The sequence below is a fragment of the Triplophysa rosa genome, linkage group LG22, assembly GCF_024868665.1.
Source record: "Triplophysa rosa linkage group LG22, Trosa_1v2, whole genome shotgun sequence".
Classification (NCBI taxonomy): Eukaryota; Metazoa; Chordata; class Actinopteri; order Cypriniformes; family Nemacheilidae; genus Triplophysa; species Triplophysa rosa.
In genome coordinates, this window is record NC_079911.1 from 7,344,335 (window position 1) to 7,363,495 (window position 19,161).

Sequence of the window (19,161 nt, forward strand, 5' to 3'; positions counted from 1 at the left end):
AGTAGTAGGCTACCCCGTAAAGCACACATGACTTTATGCTGCACGTTTTCCAAAAGTGCGAAAAATGGGGTGCAAGCTTTAGGATGAAAGGATTTTATGAGTAACATATTTCCGAAAAATGTATTTTTGCTGCGTCTGCAAGTCTCGTGCGATGAGATCATTGACGGAGACAACTTGGCAAGAGTTTTTAAGGGTTCATCCAAAAGTCAAAATAAAAGGAATTTGTTAAAACACAACATGAGAAACATGTTATTTTATCTAAAACGTTTTGTTAATAAGTTTGTTTTTGAAGAATATATAATCAGGAATGTATGCAATTGAGGGAATATATGCCTATTTTTTATTAATTTATATTTATTTTATTCTACAAAACTATTGAATATCTCATGATACTCTTTTGCTTTTAGCTATAATATACACTTTCAATATTACATGCAGTTTTAAACGTTTGCGTTTACGTTTTTAATTGTGATCTGCACATTTTTGTATGGTTTGCAAGTTTGTGTCTTATTTGTGAAGATCAAGTAGCTCATATTTTACAGCTCTATAAGAACAGAGGTTTCCGTTACCGGAGCTTGTAAGAATCAACTCCTCCTCCCGCGCACACTTTGCGCATCCGAGAGTCAGAAGTAAGTTCACAGCAATAGGAGGTCGTACTGAGATCTTACCTTGTCGTCATGTAAGTCTGACTTTAGTTTAGTTACTTAATTGAAAAAGTCACTCTATGAAAGCGCACACCTTGAGCCAGCATTTTGTCTACCCAATTCAGTTAGGCTACTGGAATTTCGACAAGCGCAACGATAGGAACTAAATTTCTCAAGTATAAAAATGCGTCTAACTGACACCTTCATTTACGCGTTTGCGCATGTGTGTTTATTAAGTTGCATAGCACACACTGCCACTTCACAGCGCCAAGGATCAGCAGCTCTTAGACAAACCATACAATGGCAACACAACGGCAAACTTTTTAGCATAGTAAGTCAAGGTTCGGAATATCAGGCACCGGTCAAACGAGACGGAGAACAGACGCAAGCCAGACCGATAGCCATCGTTCGCAATTATGATGCGCCTGCCAGGTCGTCTGCACGAGCGTCCCAGAGCTGCGGGTCCGAGCGTCGGCAGTCAGGTATAGGTGCGCACGGCTCGCGCTGGTTATCAGGTGGACGCGCCGGGCGCATCAGGGAATCACCGGAGCGCAGGAATCACACGGACCAACTGCAAATATCGACCAACGACACAGTCCCTCAGAAACCACCTCCGTCTGTGAACGGTAGCAGACGGGGCGATGATGTTATGGTTGGGGATGATCCATACAACCCGTACAAGTCCACAGATCCAGACAACCCGTATTATAACTATTATGACACGTACGACAGACCCCCTCCAAGACAGCGCCCGGGATATGGAACAGGGTACTTTCAGAATGGTGAGGGCTGATGTTGTACTATCATACTATTACTATTGTACTATTTTGTTTGAACAATCCTTATTTATGCTGAAATTTTAGAAACAAATCCTATTAAGTACCAAAACACACCACATAAGGGAATTTTGTAATTGTTTTAATGCAGCTGATGGTTTATCTTATATTTGTAACGGAAACAATTAGAATGTGGATTGTGTTTTTTATGGGATATGTTAATTAAATATTATGTTATGTCATAATTGTATTGTAATTGACCAATGCAAATGACCAATATTTGCATATTTCTAGTAATATTACTTATTGAAATAAAAATAAGTTCTGATAAAAAATATAGCTTAGTATTTATGCCCATCTGAACTTTTCCACTTTTTCCAATTGCAATGTAGAACATCTGGTAAATGTATATGTACGTCTATACATGGACATGATGTGTAGGCCTAACATTTGACCCTGAAATGTATGACAAAACCTACTCTTTTTCTTCAGTGGAACACAAAATTAAGATATTTTGAGAAATGTCTCAGTGGTTTTGTGTTCTTCAATGGAAGTCAGTGGGGGCCAATGTTGTTTTGGTTACTAACAATCATCAAAATATCTTCTTTTGTGCTCTGCAGAAGAAAGTCATATAGAGGTTTTGAATGACATTAGCGTGATCAAAGATGACAGAATTTGTATTTCAAGAACTAGCAAACCACCCTAGTCTGGTTCAAGATGTTTGTTTTCCAGCAGAAATAGCTCTGTGCGTTTTCTTGTATCTGTTAATAAAACATTTCAGTGTTCCCCAGGTTTGCCTGATCTTGTGGCAGACCCGTACTACATCCAAGCGTCTGCCTACGTGCAGAGAGTTCCAATGTACAATCTCAGATGCGCCTCCGAGGAGAACTGCTTGGCAAGGTATCATTTTTACTATTAATTCTAATATGAAACAGAGGAATGTAATCTCGATTTTTTGGTGGCCGCCTGGAACCAGAGTCTGAAAGTCAGTGCATTTGCAATCCTTCATGTAACAGATGAGTCATGGGAGCCTATTTAAAACATATGTGGTAGGAACATCCCATAACTCAAACCAGCGCTGTGAAAATGGGAAGGCGTTAAACGAAATGCCTGCCACGATGGGAAGCGAAAGGAGTCCGCAAACAGGTTTCACATAAAGCTGTTTACATGAAAAATGAATCCTAAACGACACTTTAAAACACATTACCGGGGCCAGCATTTCATCCAAAGCGAGGGGAGTGTTTTTCTGGAACATTGCAGTTGCTCCTTATGGGATTGAAATGTGGTCGTGCGGCCAAGACACACATTCTGAACCGTTAGGACAATATGAGAAACTCAAAGGAATGTCTGATATTTTGTTACCGTGTGTTTCTTTCTTGTCGGGCAGCTCGGCGTACAGCTCCAGCGTGAGAGACTATGACACGCGTATGTTGCTGAGGTTCCCGCAGCGAGTCAAGAACCAGGGCACCTCCGACTTCCTTCCCAGCAGGCCACGCTACACCTGGGAATGGCACAGCTGCCATCAGTAAGGCCCATTTTGTCAGGTTCAATCCTTTAATCTCCATTTTCCAACGTAATTTTATCTTTAATAACCCATCACGGACCTATTAGGAACTCCAGTGGGAACAAATGTGACGCCCTAAATTCTTTAGGTCAAAGCCAGATTGTGAAACTCGTACGTGGCCTTATCATGATTCGGAATTAGGTAATGCGTGATATGTGACCGAAGTGCTGGCGGTGGTGTTTGTACAAGGAAAGAGATCTGTGCTCTTGTCTGAATGAAAACACTTAGCAAGGGCCCATTATTTCACAGCATAGTTTTGTCCTGAAGTAAGCCACGTCTCGCCGCCCGCTATGGCGTACATTTGGGTGACCTCCAGTGTATACAATGAGTTTAACATCAGTTTTCAGCATCAGTTTAACATGATATGACCGCTTTACTGTGAAAATATACACGTCACGTTGGTGCTAGTAAAGCATGAAGTGTGACTTGGGTGTTTTTTGGCTATGAAACAATTTAACACTCAATTTAGCAGTTTCACTGGCTTCGTTGAAGCTGTTTTAGGTGGCATGAGGAGTGATGTACATTCCTGATCACACATTAGCCATGAAGTGCATTTGAAAAAATCTGTGCCTGGAAAGCAATGGTATATCCAGGTGTTTGAAAAAAAATCTTTTATTCAATTGAAGCATTGAATGACTAACTGATGCATGTGTTAATCCCCTTACTTGGTGATTTCCAGGCACTACCACAGCATGGATGAGTTCAGTCATTATGATCTGCTGGATGCCAGCACTCAGAGAAGAGTCGCTGAGGGACACAAGGCAAGCTTCTGTCTGGAGGACACGTCCTGTGACTACGGTTACTACAGACGATACGCATGTACTTCTCACACTCAGGTTAGATGTTACAGATTTTTTAAAGTTATTATTCATGTATCAGTGCTGGAAATGGCTGAGATTCACTGAGGTGACTCTAGTTTATATTTGACATTTTAAACCATAAATGCAAATAATTCCACTATGTTTACAGTAAGTATGACATCTGTGTATAGCGTTTGCAGCATGGGAAGCACAAAAAATGTGAGTGGGTCCTCCCCCGGAAAAAATTTGAGTGTATAAATGACGCCGCTTTGGCGTATGCGTTTTTTTTGTATCTGTCATCCAAAAAAATTGTCATGGAAAGAAACCTTGCACATACGTCCGATGCGTATTAATTAACCCGTTGCGAAAAAAATCATAAGCTCATCTGCCACACTCTCTCTTTATATTCTATGTCTTTGTTATCCGTACTTTGTTTCTCATACAAAAATTCTACCAGAATTTGAAAGAATGCCCTACTCATATATAGAGTAAATGGATTTACATAAGAGTTTAAGCGGATAAATAATCAACTATCTGTGTTATCAAAGAAGACATTATTGGTTAAAGATTTGTTAAACCCACAGGCAAACTTGAAGGGTGACTAATAGTTTGATGTATATAAACAAGAAAAATCATGAAAAAGGGGGACATCGTCAATACGGTGCTTGTCATAATTCTTAATCTTTCAGGTTTCATAAACGAAATGGAACAAGAATGTATTGAGATTCTGTACATAAGCAGAAACTCTTATGTGTTTTTCAAATAGCAAGAAACATTGTTACTAGTTTGACATTAGCATTAAAAGTACATAAACAATTTATTTCGCTTTTTTCACAGGGTCTGTTGCAATGCATTGTGGGATTGTTTTGTTAATAAATAAAACATAGATAATACTTATGCCTATACATTCTGCCAACAGTCTGGTGCATTTATGATGGTTCAAAACCTCACTAGGTTTAATAATAAAATTTTTATTGTACACTTTAAAAATTCATTTTATTTTCAACGGGGCCAGGTTTTCAACCATGTTTAAACTTAGCCGTTAAGTTACGTCTGTGTCTTAACAACTAATCTCACTGACTAGCAATTAGTTAGGACTAACAAGTCTTACTTTTTATGTAAATGATTTATAGAAGTTATGACCAATCTTGAAGAAAAAAAATATGGCTATTTTCTAAGACTAGTCTAAGCATTTTATGGAACTGGCCCCTCATCTCGCATCATCAATTCATAACTATTTTACGAGGTGGCTTATTCATACGAATTTGTACGTTGTGAATCGTACAAAAATTTACGATTACTGGAAAAGGCAAGACAGAAGCCCCGCCCATAACCCTAATGTCCACTGGCGCAAAAGCAAAATGCACTATGCACAAATGTATGAATGAGACGCATTCATATGAATTAGCCAAAATTAGAAGCATTGTAAAATAGTTACTTTGTTTTATGAGACTATACCTTGACAACTATGCTTTGAAAACATGCTGAAAGTGTGAAATGTTGTTCTGCTTCCAGGGTCTGAGTCCAGGGTGCTATGACACTTACAATGCAGATATTGACTGCCAGTGGATAGACATCACTGACGTGAAACCTGGAAACTACGTCCTCAAGGTTTGTGGCCTAAATCAAATGAACTTGTATTCAAGTCATTTCCAGTGTCACGTTCCAGACCTCCAGCCTCTTCTTCTATTTCTAATGTAGGTCAGTGTAAATCCCAGTTACCATGTGCCAGAGTCTGACTACAGCAACAATATAGTCCGCTGTGATGTACGATACACCGGAAACTATGCCTATGTGTCAGGATGTCATATTTCACAGTGAGTGTGACTTTCTTCACAAATACTTTAAATCTTAAAGAATGATTCATTTAAACACATGTATAAACCTGATAAATGTCTGCTTTATTTCAGCTACTAAATCATCTGGATCATCAGAAGTAAAGCATGGTGACACGGATGCCGGTCACGGGTCACCAAAAATCAGCAGGGCATTTTAAGTTATTATGCCACACAATGTAAAACGCCGGGGCATACGTACAGTTCTACAGTGAATTGCATTATTAATTTTTTGTTCTTTTTTGCTTTGTTTTTTCAAAAATGAAAAAAGAAAGAGAATGATTTTATAGGACGTATCGTAATGGATTCCCTTAGAGATGGTTTGGATGAAATGGTGGTTATACTGGTGGAAACCAGTGGAACACCACACATTTCATTTACCACCATTCTTTTAATTTCATACAAAAGAAACCTTTAGATGCTGGTGAATGAACCCACACTGAGGTTTTTACATAAAACATGCTTTATTGTGCTAGAGAAATGCTATCTGAGTAGATATTTATATACAGATGCTCATATTTCCGTAGCACTTTTTTATATATAGTGAAAATTACTTGAATAAATTACTTTACACTCAACCTCACCCAAGGTATTTTTATTTATATTTTCTTGTAGGTCAATGATAAACACCACACAAATAGAGAGAGAGAGAGAGAGAGGGGGGGGGGGAAACAACAATACTCTATAAACAATCAGAAAAATATATATTGCGCAACAGTTTGCCAGCAAATCAAATTAAATGTATATATATACATACACACTTTTGTAATGTTTATTGATGTTTGTATTTTTCCAAATAGCAGAAGATAGTTTAAATTTTGATTTGTGTGATTATATATTAGCAATAGCCTGACAACTTTCTTAATGTTACATAGGCCTTTTGTGTGTGAATTTTATTAAACGTTCATTTTATTGTATGAGGGAAAAATCATGCAGCAGGAGCCAGGAGGTATGTTATGTTTTGATAGTGTAAAAATGAAAATACTTTGTATTTAATCACTTAATAGCCCTTCATCAAATAATGTAAAAAATATATATACATAAAACTGACTGGAATTCAGGTAAGAGTCTAGAAGCCATCAAGTTGTGACAGGGAAATTGTGTCTATTGACGAAAAAAAAAACGTTTTACTGAAATCATGAAAGTTGAATTTCTACATCATATGAAACCAGGTGCCTGTTGCATAAAATGCTTAGACTAGTCTTACAAGTTAGTTGTTTATTATGACTTAAACGTCATAACTTCTGTAAATCAGTTACATAAAAGGGTAGATTTGTCTAATTGAAATCTGAAAAGTAAGACTGATTAGTCCTAACTTCAACAGGTGTATAGTAACTGTGTTTTTACTTTTTTGAAAATAACAGAGCTCCTAACTTGTTTGTGCTGCAGTGCATATTTGTTGTTATGTCGATAGGTGGCAGTATTACATCTCCAGACTAACCGCTAAACCTCCCGCACGCGCTGGAGAAGAAGCGCACGGAATATTTTCAATTTTTCTCATACCAGACGCCTAGTGAACTTGACAACCACTAGACTTACATTTAACGACCAACCGGACATCGATTCCAGTTATTTGACTCGCCGTGCCACAGATCCATCGTGTTAGATTATGCATTCAGTAGAGGTGTCAATCCCGTCTTTTCGATCGGAGGGCAGTAATGTGGAGAAGGGCTACACGGTGAGTTCTGTGTTTGTGTTAAATCTCACCTATTATCTCATGATAATAAACATTTAACTCTTTGTATGTCGATCAATGTCGAGTTTTAACATAGAGTAACTGAACGTGATCTGTCTAGGGCAAAGAGTGTTTCAAACTCGTGATTCCCTAAAAAGTAGACTTGCTAGGGAGGATTTGAGGCTGCATTTAAAGGGAATTTACCTGAGCTGTCTGTGATGTTAAATATTTTTTAATGTCGATCTGACTGAAATGCTTTTATTAAATGACAATTCACAATAAAATACTAAAATGTAAAGTGGCCTTTTTTCTTCAGGTTTTTAAGATCGAGGTGCTCATGTGTGGTAGACAGCACACTGTAGAGAAACGATACAGTGAATTTCATGCCTTACATAAAATGGTGAGTTTGAACTAAACTAAATCTTTTCAGTACCGCATTTAACATTTTAAATAATTATAATGATAATAAACTAGATAGAAATGCAATGCTACGAGTCTAAATGAAACGTTATTATAGAGCTTCGTTGGGTTAAACATACGTTTGTTGTTCCTTTTTCATTGAGTAATTCTGGTTATGTAAGCAACAGCATGTGCTTAAAAATGCTTAAATAAACGTTCCGAGTTCCTGTAACCAATATACAAGAATTAGCACTTTTTTGTAGCTTGGAATATATTGTTTACGCAATTGACATAGACTAGGCATTATTAATGTGATCATAAGAAATAAGATTAGTACCAGCAATTTACTGTGTCCAGAAACTTTCATGAAAAGAGCTTTTACAATTGATTCCACCTCAAGAAACAGAGCAACAGTTAAACTTCAGAGACACCTTCAGGCTGGTGTGTAACGTGTTTTTTTCCTGATTATCACTCTTTGTAGCTTAAAAAGATGATTAAACCTCCTGAAATCCCTTCAAAGCATGTGAGGAACTGGGTTCCCAAGGTTCTCGAGCAGAGAAGACATGGATTAGAACTTTATCTTCAGGTACTGTCCAAACATTCATATACTGATGGTGTATTCTGAACAATAGGAAACGTTCCCTCTCCAAACCTCTGGAATAACCATTCGTTTTCCCCTGTTTGTGCTATAGACTATAATCATGGAAAATGAGGTTCTTCCAAAGATATTCTTGGATTTCCTCAATATCCGGCATTTCCCGTCACTTCCAAAAACAGAGAGTTGTGGGTAAGGCTTTATAGGGTATAATTTGTCTGGCCTTAAAAGGAGTTTTTCCATGTAGTAATCTGAAAAAGATCATTAAAAATGTGCATTGTGTTAAAGTTGTGGTCTTTTTTATTGTTTAGGTCATTCGAAACTGAATCAGAGGAATCAAGGTTTGTGAGTTTTTAAAGTACTTTCACCTGAAAGAAGCGCACAAAAACATTCAAAATGAACATTGACAGGTTTCCGTTTCGGCACAAATGTCCTCAGAGAAACATACTGATCAGTTTAGTCTTCCATAATAACTTTGCTTTTGAGACGTTATTGAAGTGCCTCTGGGAAATGACACCATACATGTGATAAATATCGCAGTCAGCTTTGTGTTATGGAGCTGTCATCAAAAACAGAGAACTGTATGAGTCATTGTGTTCTCATACTGACCTTTCTGCTCCAAAACCTGCAGTAAACTGACACACCAGCCGGCGCTGCTCTTCCAGCGGGATCCATATCTGCTGCCTGCCACCAATGGTAAAACTCGTTTATAAAATCTATAAATTTGTTTACTGTAGGTTGCTTTGCTTGTGAATTTTTATGCAATGAGAAAAGACTGAGTGCTGCAGGTATTGAGAGTAAATGCGACCCTGTCTGTGAAATTAAGGCTAAAGTCTCATAATCTGACACTAGGAGCAACAAAGTTTAATTTTAATATTTCAATTAAATATTTAATATGTTCTTTAAATAATGTAGGATGATTAATGTAAAAAAAAGTTGACTTCACAAAATAGTCAAATGTACAGCACAACATAATCTGGTGAAAAAGTTGGAATTCTTAATAAATCGTATGGCAGACAGAATCGGTCAAACTTACTTTCTAGTTTAACCAGCTTGGTTGACTCACTCACTCAGTCACTGATTCACAGGTTATTATTATTATAATTTTTTATAAAAGCAATGTTAAAATGCAAAAATAGCAATTGTTTACTTGTCATTTGTTTGCAGATACGTTTTCAAATATGGTAATTGAAGGCGTGATACGTGGAATATTCTATCCGGACTTCCAGCCGAGGTAGATCTGAGCGAGTGCTGTGGAAAACATCACCTCACGTTTCACAGATAAGAAGGGATTCGTATTACCGACACTAAATAACCCAGCGCCAGTTTAAAGGATTCGTTCATTACAGCCTTAACATTTTATTTTGGTATAAACACTCCATAGATTTTTGCACAGTATTTAGTGTTACTGTTATTCGTGGGCTGTATACACAGGGGTCAAAGGGATAGTTCACCAAAAATAGCAATTCTGTCATCATTTATTCACCCTCATGTCAGTCATAACCTGTATACGACTCTTTCATGTGTGGATCACAAAAGAAGATATTTTGAGACATGTTTCTATACATCGGAAGTCAATGAGGTTAAGTGTTGTTTGGTTACCAGCATGCTTCAAAATATCTTCTTTTGTGATCTGCAGAAGAAAGAAAACTCACTCGGGTTTGAAATGGCTGAAGGATGAATAAATGATGATAGAATTTTCATTTTTGGCTGAACTATCACTTTAAGGTCTATTATTTCTGTAAACGGTCAAATCAAGGTCTCGTTTAATCTCAAATATCAACTGTGAAGTACCTCAGCAAACATTTGCACATCTTCTGTAAGACAGAACAAAACATGCTGTGATTTGAACCAAGTTTGCATGACATCTCATCCACCGACTGAGATGAATTTGATCAGATCTGTTCAGAATCAGCTAAATTGCTAGAAGAGCATTGAACCATTTCGTTTTCCAATGGAATCATTTGTTTTTGTACATTTTACGAGTTTCTGATGTGAAAATTAATGATTACCAGCCTCGCTTATGGTGAACAAAAAGGGAACAATTGTGTAAACCAAATGTATGTCTAAGTCAATGTATGTGTCTCTATTTACCATGTTATTTCCCAAAACTGTGAAAGAGTAATAGTAGTTACCAAGCTTGCTTCTATATTGGACCAAGGAAAAGATTATTGGTAGATTATTATTAAAATGCAGTTTAGTCTTGGAGTAACATGATAATTTTAGGAAACAACTTTGTGTAAGATGAGAGCATTTAAACACTAGCTTTTAAAAGCTTTTACACTACTGTTGAAAGCAATAGTGGTGAGGATAATGTGACGAGAGGTAATATGATTTACAGCAAACCCCATCTGCTATAACACTGAGAGTGAAACTGACACATGATTTTTTTTTACATACGGATACCATTTCAAGCACTTTAGATTGTTAAGTGTTTGTTTTTATTAAGACGTCTTAATTGTGCGTATGAAAAATGTGCCATGTGATGTGCGTGTAACTCTTGACACTTTTTATTGTTGTCAATGCACTTTAACATTGTTGAAAAAAAGAGTTTAACTGAACATTGTTTTTAAAAATGACAGCAATAAAACATCACACATTCATTCATTAAATGAATTGCTCTTTTTTCATAATATATTTTGCATTGTTTATTCAAAAACTGACAAACGCCCTTTAATCCTCACACAATCAATTTGCATATAAAACTGAGATGTTTTCACAATACATGAAACATTTCAGGCCACTCGGCATTTAGCATAATGAAACTTATGCATTAAAAGACCATTCTGTAGCTGTCCATACTGTATACCTGGCACATTTTACAGTCAAGATTTGTCTACAGCCATGATTTTCCACTTGTTTAATTTACATTAGCAGTTAAAATCATGTAACAAATCGAACGAGACAGTACACGGCAAGGTACCTTAATATGATAGTTCACCCAAATATGAAAGTTTTGTCATCATTTACTAACCCTCTAGCCATTTCAAACCTGTTATGACTTTCTTCCGCAGAACACAAAAGAAGATATTTGGAAGAATGTTGTGAAACCAAACAGCGACGGAACCCATTCACGTCTATTGGTTTTGTGTCTGTACAATAGTACTGGGTAGCGTTGCTCTTCGGTTACCAACATTATTCAAAATACCTTCTTTTGTGTTCTGCAGAAGATAAAAGTCATACAGGCTGAAATGACAAGAGGGTGAATAAATGATGACAAAACTTTCATTTTTTGGGTAAACTACCCCTTTAAGCACAAAAGGTGAATTAAAACCTTTAATTTGGCATTTAATACTAAAATGTTTAACAGCAAGTTGTAGCATTGTACTAATATTTCTGTTTTCAGAACATATTTTTAAAATGACAAAAACATTTGAGAAAACCTTAGTGTTCACACTTAAATTTCAGTAACCCAGTAAAAGCATATTTAAAGGAACGGATCACCCAAAACATTAAATGCTGTAATAATTTGATCTTTCTCATGTAAATCCAAACCTGTATGACGTCCTCTTTAAAACACAAAATAAAAGATTTTTATGAAAGTTCAAGCTGTTTTACTGAATGGGGACTGACACTGTAAGGCTGAAATATAGTAAAGTTGTAGTGATTTGAAGCAAAACAGCTCCCGTCCCCATTCACTTTCATTGTATGGAAATGACACACATACTGTAAGAGAGAGAGTCAATTATGACATGATTTAAATTTTAGGGTGAACTAGCCCTTAAAATGAAAGACATTGATATTTCAAATGATTTTTCCAAAAACAAAAAACGAATGAGATCAAACTGTAAACAAATGACCTTATTCATAGACATTTATGGAATTCTCCAAAATACTGACCTACTAAAGCATTTGCTCATGTGTTGTAATACAGGTGACATGCTCTCTGCAGTCACTTTCACAGCTCTCCGTGTCCAACCTCATCTTTGAGACGCTCGTCCTGATTGGCCTCTGCCTCTGGTTCCTTCAGGTTGGCGTAATCCACTTCCCTCTGCAGCTGCTCCAGGGGTGGCAAACCCACTGCCAGGTTACGCAAAGCAATGGCTGTCATGAGGAACCTGAAAATCAAACAGTGTACATCGCAGACCACACATTGAAAATGACTGACACAAAATAATAAAGTTGTTGATATAAGTACAGAAACAATACAGAGCAATTCGACATACCCTCGTCTAATCGTGTAATATTTCTTTGAAGCAAATCTCTGAAACCTCTCGACCACAGAGGCTTCTCTGCGTTTCTTTACGGTCTCCATTCGCTTCTGGCGTTTCAAGAAGATTCGGACTATGGGGTCGATCACGGTGTCGTTCGTGTCGTAGTCATCGAGACCGGTGATGAGCGGCTGCAGCTCTGCCGGTAAAGGTTCAGTCTCTACAAATAACAAGACAAACGTTTGCCTGTTCAGTGTAAATGCACTGAAAAATGGTTTGAACTTAGAAAAGTGTATTAACAAAACAAAAGGTCTGTTTATGTTGCAAGCATTGTTAAATTTTGGTTTGTTGGTTTAAAATTGTCAGGTGCATTGGTGGCACCTTGTACATCGAAATGAAATGTATTTATAATAGGGATGTAAGAATATTATCGATGTGGTGTTGTCGCAAAAGCAACATTGTCTCAATATTATCGTGGTCACATGACTGTATGAAACGATAGGTCTTCCGGGCCTTCAACATAGAGAATGTTAGATAATAATAGATGTTACCTTTGGCAAGGTCCATCTGGTGCAATTGTATCATTTTATAAAATGGATTTTTAGGTCATTTGACCCATCTCATACTATAACTCATACCTCTAAGCAACAGTTATGAGTAGAGGATAAAGAAACGAGAATGCTTATGGCACATTTCCAAGTCATCATTTGCCATTTTAAACATTGCAACAAACACCGTATCGTGGACGTTATATCGAAGTATTATCATACAGTGAGATTTTGATATTGTTACATCCCTAATTTATAATCACAATAAACAAATCTGTTTTTTCTTTGAATGTGAATGAATTTGTAACAATTCAAAGCTTTTTAACACCGTTGAAATCTGGCATACCTGTTCCATTTCGCACTTTCTCCTGAAGTTCAAGGAGTTTTGTAAAGTTTTTCTGCAGCTCCGCCTCAGTAGTATTTACATAGATGTACATGTAACACGACGGCTTATCAGATACAGTGTACACCTTGTGATATGCACCAGCTGGAAGCTTAATACATAACAAAAAATATGCATACAAATAAAAACATGAAAAAGTATATTTATGATTTAAAATATTAAACGAAACGGCGAGAATCGTACCTGCATCTTTTCTCCTGGTTGTAAACTGTAGTTCCTCTTCTCGTCCACTATCTCAACGTTCACCAGACCTTGAAGAACCTGAACGCTGGTGTTCCCCAGATCTTCACTCACAAAATTTTCAAGATAAAGGCCTGAGGAGATATAAGAGACATAACAAGCGTCGGTGCATTTAAATAAAAAATGCACTTCGTTTCTGCGTTCCTGTCAAAGTCGACATCATAAAGGCATACCTGGGAAGTCAGCGATGAAGACCACCTCAGTCTGATTGTCCAAAGATCCCTCTATCTCTTCAAATTTAGCCCTCCACGGTGAAAGATCCACGTGCAGCGGCATGAGCCATGGATTGGGACGGAACGGCGACCAATCAGCTTTCACTATATCAATACGTGGGTCGAATATCCTACAGGACAGAAGAATTTGATCTATTTAGGAATGTGAATCATAAATCATACTTTAATTTGACAAAATGATGTGATGTATTCGAATATGTGTACATTGCTGACCTTTGTTGGAAGCGGTCATTTATAGACACCCAAATGTCAAAGTATATCTCCGGATCTGAGATGTTAAAACGGGGCAGATTTTGGCTAAGGCAGGTAGCGTATTGCTTCAACATGTCTCCGTGGTCTTTCCATCTCCGGCTCTGAGTAAACACCTGCACCAGATTGACACCCGATTACTCACATTTCTGCATCTGTGAATGTTACAATCAATTTCTGAATCTCAAGTGAAATTGTGAGCGACTCACTCCAGGGTTTAGGTATCCGACCTCCCCTGTGACACTGTCTCTGTAGGTGATCTTGACATGCTGATGTGAACGTGCGTGAACCATCATGTCCCACGAGTAACCGTACAGTCCATTGGTCCAGTTATTATAGCCCTGTAATCCAAAGACAAATGCAAGTCAAATGAAGTCTTAAAGGGATAGTTCACCCAAATAGGAAAATTCTGTCATCATTTACTCACGCTCATGTAATTTCATAACTGTATAAATTACTTTGTTCCGATGAACACAAAGAAAGATATTTGGAATGTTAGTAATTTTCAGTTCTGGGACTTCATTGACTACAATGGTAGGAAGAATTAAATGGTAGTCAAAGGTGCCCGTGAACTCTTTGTTTTCCTAAATTCTTCAAAATATCTCATTATGTGTTCAACAGAACAAAAAAAATAAAAAATAATGTCCTACTATGGTAGTGGATGATGTCCCAGAACTGAAAATTGCTAACATACCAAATATCTTTGTGTTCATTGGAACAAAGAAATGTATACTGGTTTGAAATTAAATGATGACATATTTTTCATGTTTGGATGAACTATCCCTCAAAAAATAATTCTATATATGAAACAAAACAAGATGTTCTGAACAACGTCTCAATGGTTGTATGGTGCATACAATGGAAGTCAATGGGGGCCAATGTTGCCAACGATCTTTAAAAAAAGTAATGCAATAAAGTTTACTCTAAACAAACCCCTAAACCCAAATAACATCAACAGTAAAAGTGATACGTGTGCCAATTTGAAATAAAACTAGTACACCAGACGTGACTGGCTACACATATTTAGCATGACTCATTCTCCACCCCTGGTATTCCTCTTCCAAAGGTATGTGCTGTTGTTCGATAGCTGTGTTTACACTGATTGTGAAACAAGTCAACGTTCTGGATCAAACTAGACATCAACGATATATCAGAAAGGGAACGTAAAGAGAAAAGACATACAAGCTCACTTTGAAAGGAATGTTCTTGGTTCAATACATCAATACTGGCAGCGTAATGTTACTACAAACAAGAGTTCCGCGCAAAATAATTGCGATTACTGGAACTTTATTTAGTCTTGTGTAGTCTGAGTAAATGTTTAGTTCCCTTTTCTTATTCAACGTGTTATTTTTCTTAGCCTTTTCAAGCTAATCTAATTATGTACTATTAAAGGCGGGGTGTCCGATTTCTCTTAGCCGTTGTTGTTGTTCAAATCACCAAAACAGACACACCCCTACCACCATCTTTCGCTTTCGTCAGCTCGACTAATGTCCGTCCTGTGCACTGTGCACCTTACTGCTGATTGGCTACAAGGTTGTTTTGGTACTCGGCCCGACTTTGTCTAAACAAGCGTAATTCGAAAATGGGACACCCCGCCTTTAAAGTTCACCCTAAAATTAAAATTCTTATTTACTCACCCTCAAGTTGTTCCAACACTGTATAAAATGAAGATATTTTGATCATGTGGAAAGCAAAACAGTTCCGGGTAGTAAAACAGTAGTTTTCTTCTCTACTATGTAATTCAATAGTGCCCCAGAACTGTTTGCTCACAAACATTCTTCAAAATATATTTATTTGTGTTAAGCAGAAGAAGTTATTTACATTTTTAGTTTTTTACATTTTGTTTTAAAAAATCATCACACAATAGTAATCATCAACCCAGTATTGTGTGTTGTATAGATTCATAAACTATATTATTACTGTATTATTCATAAACTGCGCATTGTAACTAAGTTTTATTAATTAAATGAAATGTTTTACAGTAAACAATGTGTGGTTTTTTTCTAGTTGGTTCTATTCTACTTTTCATTTCCTGGTTATAAATAACCAATACTACGATGGACGAAGAACTTCCGTGTGATTTAACCAAAAGTGACTCCCTTTCTTGTTATCATGCGACATTTCCAGGGTTTACTGGTGTCATGAGAATGAATCTGAAAGATTAGCTTTTCTTTGCACAAACAACATTAGAAAATGCTTCCGTCACACTAAATCTCATGGCTATACTCTAAAGAACTACATGTATTTTCATGTTTATTGCCTGACCAGGTGTACCTCCACATTCCAAAGTGGCCAGCTGTAACCATGACAAGACTAAAATAACTCCCACTGAACCCTGAACAGTCCTTTGACTGCCGTTTAAAATCACCTGTGTGATGAAATGCGAGTACGGCAGGAAGAGCTGCTCTGCGATGTAAACCAAAGTGAAGATCGCTCCAAGCTTGTGTTTCCAGCCCGGTGTGGAGGGTTTGGAGACAGTTTGGCTCTCATCTCGCCCGTCTTGTCTGCCAGAGTCGCTGGGTGGATTGAGGTACACACACGAGGAGCTGGGACCCGGTGGAGGAGAGATGAGGGGCAGTACAGGCTGCAAGAATTCTGGGAAACGGCCAAAAAAGCGCCTGGGCCAATCAGGATAGCAGAAGAGAGGGCTTGTGGACAACATAGTGTAGGAAAACATTCCTGTGGAGAAAACACAAAGATGAATCATTTCAAGTTCAGTTTAATCTAGAAATACAACAAAAGCATACAGTGACAACGAGGCATCAAGATCTTTAGATTTAGACGAAATGTACACGTAATGTTAATGATGGCATCATTTCATTTTCAGACGAACAATCCCTTAAACTCAAATCTTTTTACCTATGCTAAAAAGCTGGGAGTTCATGCAGTGGAAATAGCTCACAAAGAAAAAGGCGACAGGACGTGTGGCGTCAAAAAAAAGCAGATACCCGGCTGTCAGGTCTAAGATCAGACCTCCACCATGGACAACCATCAGATTGACCAATTCCACAGGCAAAATCACTCTGCAACACAGTAAAAAAAAGCATTTAAACTACAGACTATTTCATTTTAGCTATGTCAAAAACGTGTCCTGCCGAAAGAGATGTTTCATACTTAAAGGGGTCAAATAACCAATGGTGTGCCAGGTATTTCATGGAGTACCCCTCCACCCAATCAGCATCCAGTTTCTTGACCCCAGCAATGAAGTACACTATGAAAATCTATAAAAGGCAACTTACACTTAGTATTTCTCATATAAAACACAGTGACATTATACTGTATCTGCTAGATTATGATCTACAACCCAGTACAGATGTTCCCAGGAAAATGGAGATAAATCACCTGAGTTCTGAGTACAGTGTAGTTCCACAGCGGTACATGAGCGTTCCTCTTCCTGGGGTTTCGGAGTCCATCTAAGGACCTGAATGTAAAGAAAATAATAACAAACATACAAAAAAACACTTTTGAAGAATGTCGGCAACCAAACAACTTTGGCCCCCATTGACTTCCATTGTATATGGACGCAAAACCACCGAGACATTACTCGAAATGTCTTCTTTTGTGTTCTGCAAAATAAAGAGTTATGTACACTTTTTGAACCACATGAGAGTGAATAAATGAAGACAGTATTTTTATCTTTGGATAAACTATACCTAGCAGGTGTCTTACCAGTATCTGTTGGCATCCATGATCGTCAGCTGGAAGCTAATGAGCCCGTATAGGTAAGAGTGATTGTTCCAGGCCGTTTTGTCCAGGAAAAACACGTACCAATAAGTGGATATAAACATCAGACACGCAAGGCGATAAAAAAGGCCAAGCATGATACCAACAGCGCCTGCGAAACAAAAATGTAGACAATCAGTTTTACAGCGATAAACGCAAAAACAATATGTGCTCACTATACAGATTAGCACTGACCAAGGAACATCACAAAATAAACAAAGTACATCCAGTCCATGGGCAAGGGCTGCAGGAAGTTAAAAAGAGGGAAGCGGCAAACGGGTGCCCCGTCTAAATACTTGTAGTCCAGGTGACTGAGGCCTCGTTCCTGTGTGATGTCCAGCGCCATTACCATACCTAAGATAATAAGATACAGTGGAGAGTGTTGAAATCAGAGGAGTTGACGTGACATGTTTTTGTATGTGATGTATAATAGAGATTATAAAACGTACCAAATAAGAAACGGAATATGCCCAGCGAGGCCGGGTCAGTGGGCCGATTCAGAAGACACACCAGTCGATGCCATGAGGTGAGATCTTCCTTCTCAAAACCAAAGAGACGCTTCATGGTGCTGGTCTGCTCGGATGGGGTGGGGGTGGACTGTTGGGTGTCTTTGTTGGTCTTTTTCTTCCTATTGGATGGTTCAACATATGGGCCACCTGGAAAGTAAGAAAGTAAAAGAAGCTCAGTTGTATCAGCAGTGAGTTATTATGGAGAGGTACTTGAAAAGGTTGCGCAATAGATAACCTCCCTAGATCAGACAACGTGCTTAGATTTGTCAACATCCCAAAAGCCTACTAATGCATATTTCTTATCAAATATATCCCAGAGCTAAAAGCTATTCGGCCATAACAAAAATGGCTATTCAGTCTCAAATCAACTAACGTTAACTAAATATACAATATTACCAAATACAATATTTACATTTTCACTCTATTGTACTTTATGAATTTAAGCAAACGTTTAGACGCACACTACAGGTAATTCTCTACACTACATCTGTTATTTGGTAGAAATCTATCCATGCAAAAAATATCTTTTACTAGTACAGTGTTTACCTGCCACCGCGTCACTCGCTCTTGGCTCCATGTTTCCAGCTTATGAAAGCAGCCTGCACTTAATGTTTTGAAAGATCTGTCAGTTTAAAACCGACCTAAAAACTATAGCTACGATACATGGGGTTATTTAAACGGTCATCAGACTGGGGTACGTGTCAAACAGACGCACAGTGCCCTGAATGGGTGTTACGACGCAAAAAAGTAGGGGACTTGATCGACATCTAGACGCTGATTGGTTGGTTCCGTCCCACAAGCCCCGCCCTTTCAAGGC

General features: G+C 37.8%; 3 protein-coding genes across 4 annotated transcripts; 2 read left to right on the forward strand and 1 right to left on the reverse strand.

Annotated features, from left to right (window-relative positions):
• The first annotated feature begins 602 nt into the window (after nucleotides 1–602).
• On the forward strand, nucleotides 603–6,197 carry loxa (lysyl oxidase a). Its single transcript, XM_057320319.1, has 7 exons — nucleotides 603–1,426; nucleotides 2,212–2,320; nucleotides 2,808–2,945; nucleotides 3,664–3,820; nucleotides 5,300–5,395; nucleotides 5,486–5,601; nucleotides 5,695–6,197. Exons 1-7 carry the CDS (start codon nucleotides 829–831, stop codon nucleotides 5,699–5,701), a joined length of 1,221 nt encoding a protein of 406 aa, XP_057176302.1. The 5' UTR covers nucleotides 603–828; the 3' UTR covers nucleotides 5,702–6,197.
• Nucleotides 6,198–6,931: 734 nt separating this feature from the next.
• Nucleotides 6,932–10,760, forward strand: snx24 (sorting nexin 24). The gene is made up of 7 exons (XM_057320321.1): nucleotides 6,932–7,297; nucleotides 7,611–7,694; nucleotides 8,175–8,279; nucleotides 8,386–8,480; nucleotides 8,600–8,629; nucleotides 8,920–8,984; nucleotides 9,456–10,760. Exons 1-7 carry the CDS (start codon nucleotides 7,229–7,231, stop codon nucleotides 9,524–9,526), a joined length of 519 nt encoding a protein of 172 aa, XP_057176304.1. The 5' UTR covers nucleotides 6,932–7,228; the 3' UTR covers nucleotides 9,527–10,760.
• Nucleotides 10,761–10,931: 171 nt separating this feature from the next.
• On the reverse strand, nucleotides 10,932–19,118 carry ggcx (gamma-glutamyl carboxylase). 2 transcript variants are annotated; one of them, XR_008961688.1, is made up of 16 exons: nucleotides 18,891–19,118; nucleotides 18,285–18,491; nucleotides 18,031–18,189; nucleotides 17,782–17,947; nucleotides 17,455–17,533; nucleotides 17,227–17,333; nucleotides 16,972–17,135; nucleotides 16,481–16,791; nucleotides 14,322–14,453; nucleotides 14,077–14,228; nucleotides 13,804–13,973; nucleotides 13,574–13,704; nucleotides 13,334–13,481; nucleotides 12,455–12,659; nucleotides 12,129–12,346; nucleotides 10,932–11,954 (listed from the first exon to the last, which is right to left on the reverse strand). XR_008961688.1 is itself a non-coding variant. In XM_057320316.1 (15 exons), the coding sequence occupies exons 1-15, from the start codon at nucleotides 18,919–18,921 to the stop codon at nucleotides 12,187–12,189; spliced, it is 2,322 nt and encodes a 773-aa protein (XP_057176299.1). In that variant the 5' UTR covers nucleotides 18,922–19,118; the 3' UTR covers nucleotides 10,932–12,186. The 2 variants fall into 2 exon arrangements, 1 of the variants encoding a protein (XP_057176299.1); XM_057320316.1 differs by having other exon boundaries at nucleotides 10,932–12,346.
• Between the last annotated feature and the right edge of the window lie 43 nt (nucleotides 19,119–19,161).

What these genes read in the sequence shown, in the direction of transcription:
- loxa (XM_057320319.1), top strand. Translation starts at nt 829, where the DNA reads ATGCGTCTAACTGACACCTTCATTTACGCGTTTGCGCATGTGTGTTTA. An exon ending in GAATGGCACAGCTGCCATCA is followed by an intron (nt 2,946 to 3,663) that starts GTAAGGCCCATT and finishes GGTGATTTCCAG; the next exon opens with GCACTACCACAGCATGGATG. An exon ending in CATGTACTTCTCACACTCAG is followed by an intron (nt 3,821 to 5,299) that starts GTTAGATGTTAC and finishes TTCTGCTTCCAG; the next exon opens with GGTCTGAGTCCAGGGTGCTA.
- ggcx (XM_057320316.1), bottom strand. Translation starts at nt 18,921, where the DNA reads ATGGAGCCAAGAGCGAGTGACGCGGTGGCAG. An exon ending in CATATTCCGTTTCTTATTTG is followed by an intron (nt 18,190 to 18,284) that starts GTACGTTTTATA and finishes TTATTATCTTAG; the next exon opens with GTATGGTAATGGCGCTGGAC. An exon ending in TATTACACGATTAGACGAGG is followed by an intron (nt 12,347 to 12,454) that starts GTATGTCGAATT and finishes TTTGATTTTCAG; the next exon opens with GTTCCTCATGACAGCCATTG.
- snx24 (XM_057320321.1), top strand. Translation starts at nt 7,229, where the DNA reads ATGCATTCAGTAGAGGTGTCAATCCCGTCTTTTCGATCGGAGGGCAGT. An exon ending in TTCATGCCTTACATAAAATG is followed by an intron (nt 7,695 to 8,174) that starts GTGAGTTTGAAC and finishes CACTCTTTGTAG; the next exon opens with CTTAAAAAGATGATTAAACC. An exon ending in GATTAGAACTTTATCTTCAG is followed by an intron (nt 8,280 to 8,385) that starts GTACTGTCCAAA and finishes TTTGTGCTATAG; the next exon opens with ACTATAATCATGGAAAATGA.